Below are 5,000 nucleotides of genomic sequence, written 5' to 3'. Positions count from 1 at the left end.
CACTGGCACGTGCCGGTTTTCAGTTACACTGGCCCGAAACTTCAAATAGGCTGTCTTCAAAAATAAAAGGGCTGCTTAGATAGAACTTACAGATTTGATAGAACTTAGAACTTAGAGTGATGCTTTGAACTTGATAGAACCCTGGTATGAAAAATGGTTGCTAGAAACATTCCAGAAAGCATTCCAGTTGTGACGTTTGCCATGGTACACCAGTCCTCGTGAACCATGCCATGGCTGTTTCTGTGTCTGTGAAATCAGACATACAGTTTAAGATTTTACTTTCAATTGTACATTCAACAATTCAACAATTCTATATTCTTTCAGTGAAGATTGGTTCATATAGGCAAAACTCCTTTTGTGGTCCATTAAGGCTGATGAAGCATTTAAGTGTCAATCATTATTTAGGAAGAGCCCTAAAAGCCTAACTAAAAGGCAGACCCAGTCATCAAACCCGATCAGGGATGTGAATTGGCTTATTCATTGATTGCTGCCTGGCTTGTGCTGCTGCCACTGTGATGTTTCCATTCTCGTTCATCTATCCTCAAATACACCTTCTGTGTGCGTGCTGGATAGGGTATCAGAATTACAGAAGTGTAGTTTAGTGTGTGTGTTTGTGTGTATGTGTGTGTGTGTGTGTGTGTTTGTGTGTGTGTGCGTGTGTGTGTGTGTGTGTGTGTGTGTGTGTGTGTGTTTGTGCGCCCCAGGCTGCAGAGCCAGGCCAGAGTCAGCATGGATCACACTCTCTCCCTCCCTCACAGATACACAGATACACACTGCCACTCATCACCCCTCAGTCCTCTCCACACACTCACAGTCAAGGGAGGCGGCAGTGTGAGAGTCATTACAACAGAGAGAACAGACAGAGGAAGGAAGGGATAGAGAATAAAAGAGACAGAGAGAGAGAGAGAGAGAGAAAGAAAGAAAGAAAGGATGGGGAAGACAAGGTTAGAGGTTGACGGAGATGGAGATGAAGAGTTGGATACAATAGAGAAGGAACTATGCCATTTTGCCAGAGAAGGTGAGTAAGATGAACCTAGGTGAACCCACGTGTGTGCTGCCACTGTCACCCACACACACACATACAGACACACACACACAGATACACACAGACACACACACACCCACACACCCAAACACGTTTATAATGTGTGCGAATGTAACCATTTTGAGATCCAGGTTAGAAACATTTTTCTTTTCATGTGCCTATGATTAAGCTCTTGAAGACTCTATTTTACTGCACTTTTCTTGTAATTATATTACTTATCTTTTAATTATAGTTCTCTCTTTTAATTACTACTTTGTGTACTTTGTACTTTCTTTTTAATTATATATTACTTTTCTTTATCACTCTTAATCCTCTGGGTATTTAATGTGCTATATAAATAATTTTGCCTCGCCTTGTGTATATAATAATGTGTGTACTGTGATGTGTTGTTATCATACTTTAATTCTTACTTGTAATGTGTTAGATTGTTTTCTCTTGAGCTTTAGTATGTACTTGCCTCAGAAATGAAAACCTGCTTTGAAGCCTAATTTGAACTGAAAGACATGATGAGAGGCTGTCAGGGAGAAGGAGAGTGTGAGAGATGAGAGGTTGTGAGAAAAAGAGATGGAGAGAGTCGACGTGCTGTCTTCATAGTCAGTCTAACGTTTGGTGTCAATGGCAGGAAGCATTCTAGTGAGCCCTGCTGTTTTTTCTCCCTTCTGCCTTGCATGTGTCAGTGCAGAACTAATAAATGCTAAAGTGAAACCTGCTTGTGATAATTCACATTCGGCATGTTTTGGACCAGCTGATAGATGGCATTGCTCTTTGAAACAGCAGGGATTGATCGCTGTGTTCTCTCAGTCCTGGGCTTGTTCCTATTGATGTGGTAATGTCCAGTCGATACCACATTGGAATTTACTTTGGGTTTTTATGGGTCCATGTGTGTGTTTGATTTTTTTTATATGTTCCCACCAGGCCACCGTACCCTCTACATTGGCGTCCATGTGCCGCTCGGCAGAAGGTCCCACAGACGGCACCGTCACCATGGACACAGACACAGGAAGAGGTCCAGAGAAAGGGATTCTGGGACGGAGGATGGACGAGAGTCACCCTCATACAGTAAGGGACCAGCTTAAACACTTAGTTAGCAAACACAAATACACACACTTAGTTAGCAAACACACATACACAAACTTAGAGAGTAGAGTATTCATATAGCTTAGAAACACACACTGATACTAAACTGATTGATAATAAATGAATTTACAATCCCTTTCACAATGTGAATCTTGCACATCCACTTGCACTATGCCAATATGCCTATAAAGAAATAAAGGCTATATATGTGTATATATAATAGGTAAGAAAATGTACACATACATGAAACTATATCATCCAAACACAAATATGTGATCACACGTCTCATTATGAAAAGATCTTCTCACATCCCCACCCTTGCTGTCTGTGTTGATTTGTTATTTTGCCTCATTCTTGACTTCTTGATTCTTCTTCAGTAGGCCTATCTCATTATATGCTTTCTCTTTTTCTCTCCCTTTTCTCTTTCTTTTTTCTCCTCTTTTTGCTCCTCTCCCCAGCGGACACTCCTTCCCAGAGGGTGCAGTTCTTGCTGGGGACGGAGGACGACGACGAGCAGCACCTCCCCCACGCTCTCTTCACGGAGCTGGACGAGATCTGCCTTCATGAGGGAGAGGACGCCGAATGGAAGGAGACAGCCAGGTACTGTCAGGCCCAACCAGAGCGAGCGCTGGAGTCATGTGACCCATGCTTCAGCCAATCACTGTGTGGCTCTCTCTGTTTTCTACCAGTCTCTCTCATGCAGGATATCCATGTGCTCTGTTATACCTCAGAGTACCTGACTGACAAGGTGTAAACAAGTAAACAAATACAAGTGTGACAGGGATTTAATAGATAGTGACATGTTTGGATGAGTTATGGATTGAAGATGGTCAGAATAGGATGTGTGTTCTGCCATCCATATACAGTAGCATATTAAAGTTCCAAACACAGATGTGTATGGTGCTGCATGGAATGACTAGAGCTGTAAGTACATATATTTCTATATATAGGTATAGAGTGGCCCTTTGGTATTAAAAGCGCTTTGCAATAAGTTGATGCTCTTTCTCAGGCCTTGGCTAAATGCATGCGTAAATGTATCTGAGTTCCATTAGCTGACCTGTAGGACCGACGCAGCTCTGGATTACAGGATCACTGGGCCCACTTTCATGGGACTAATGAGTTCCTAAAAGCCACTGGTTTTAGCCAGTGGTCTGGCAGAGGCAGTGTGTGTGTGTGTGTGTGTGTCTCTGTGTGTGTGTTGGGTGGGGGGTCTGTGTGTGTCTGTGTGTGTGTGTTTGTGGGTCTGTGTGTTTGTGTGTGTTTATTGAAGTAGCCACTAGGAGGTGTAAGCCAGTGTCTCTGTTGTGTGTGTGTGTGCCCTTGTGTAGCTGGTGGTTCTCCTGAGGGTTGTGGTGGTGTGTGAGAGATCAGTGATGTTGACACACTCAGTTCAGTTCATCTGTTCAGTCCAGATGCTTCCCTTACTACTGAAATCAAACATCGCTGTCCGTATTCACAAAGCATACATACAACACATTTCTTCTTCTATCTTTCTTTCTTTCTTTCTTTCTTTCTTTCTTTTGTCTCTCTACTTTCTGTCTCTCTCTCTCTCTCTCTCTCTCTCTTCTGTGTGTAGATGGCTGAAGTTTGAGGAGGACGTGGAGGACGGCGGTGAGCGATGGAGTAAGCCGTACGTGGCTACGCTCTCCCTCCACAGCCTGTTCGAGCTGCGCTCCTGCATCCTCAACGGCATCGTCATGCTGGACATGAGGGCCAACTCCATGGAGGAGATAGCAGGTCAGAGCTCCGTTCACTCACTCACTCTGTTCACACAACAGCTGTTACAAGCTTGGAGTCCAGCAGTAGTACACCTTAAGGGTAGTACACCTCTGCGTCGTTCACCATAAGGATATGAAATCAGTGAAACCACTGGAATCGTACAACTATGCAGTGCCACATGTAATTAATAATAATAATAATTCATTTAATTTATAGCGCACTCTATATGTACTATAATATGCTATATAATTAATAGAATGAGTAATAGAACATAAGAATTATATAATATAATACTGTAATTCTATGACTGTGTCCTCACCTGTGTCCCCCTGCCTGCAGACATGGTCCTGGACCAGCACGAGTCGGGGATGTCTCTGGGGGAGGACGTGCGCAGGAAGATCAAGAACGCGCTGCTGAAGCGCCACCACCACCAGAACCAGAAGAAGCTGGCGAACCGCATCCCCATCGTTCGCTCCTTCGCCGACATCGGCAAGAAGCAGTCCGAACCACACTCCATGGACAAGAATGGAGGTTAGTGCTCTCTCATAGGCAGCCCCCCCCACCCCCCACCCTCCACACACAAACAAACAGAAATACAATATAACACCATGTGTTGCTGTGAGCTGTTATATGCTTCTGCAGGATAGCAGATATTATCCAGATATCAAGTCAAGGTTATATTTACCTGACCGGTGTGTTTCACCTTAATGGCTGGCGCTCTGGATTTCATGGAGCTTGTGTTCTATTGAGTTCTATTGGTTCTATCGAGAACCATGTTTGTCAGTTATATTATCAGTCATTGTTTTCCTTTCCTCCTATGTCGTTATGACATATATGTGTTATCAATTTGGTTTGTGTTGTTTGTCTGACTAGCTATGCGTCACACTCTCTGGTCCTCCTTGCGAGCGGGACGAAAGAGAGACACACCCGAGTCGCGGTGTGCCCCATGGCCCCAGTGGTGTTCTCCATGTGTGTCCAAATCGTCACCTGCTCTCTTTCCTGCACCCACCCCACCCCCCTCCACCACACCCAACTCTGCTCACCCTGTCATCTTCAGACCCCCGAGCGCACCCGTACCCCTCACCAAACGCCTCAGCCCCCCCTACGGCATGGGCTATCACCTCATCCCCAGCATGGACATGGAGGAAGACCCAGACAA

At 44.6% G+C, this 5,000-nt stretch overlaps 1 protein-coding gene across 5 annotated transcripts in view; it reads left to right on the top strand.

Annotated features, from left to right (window-relative positions):
* The window catches only part of slc4a10a (solute carrier family 4 member 10a), a 48,702-nt gene that overhangs the window by 25,405 nt on the left and 18,297 nt on the right, over positions 1 to 5,000 (top strand). For all 5 annotated transcript variants that reach the window (XM_031558409.1, XM_031558407.2, XM_012840491.3 and 2 more), the window contains 4 exons: positions 1,961 to 2,104; positions 2,581 to 2,722; positions 3,699 to 3,859; positions 4,181 to 4,372. In XM_031558409.1, coding sequence (XP_031414269.1) covers positions 1,961 to 2,104; positions 2,581 to 2,722; positions 3,699 to 3,859; positions 4,181 to 4,372 — 639 coding nt within the window. The remainder of the gene's footprint in view (positions 1 to 1,960; positions 2,105 to 2,580; positions 2,723 to 3,698; positions 3,860 to 4,180; positions 4,373 to 5,000) is intronic.

This window comes from Clupea harengus, chromosome 21 (assembly GCF_900700415.2).
Source record: "Clupea harengus chromosome 21, Ch_v2.0.2, whole genome shotgun sequence".
In the NCBI taxonomy this organism is placed as follows: Eukaryota; Metazoa; Chordata; class Actinopteri; order Clupeiformes; family Clupeidae; genus Clupea; species Clupea harengus.
This window is presented reverse-complemented; position numbering and strand designations above follow the sequence as displayed.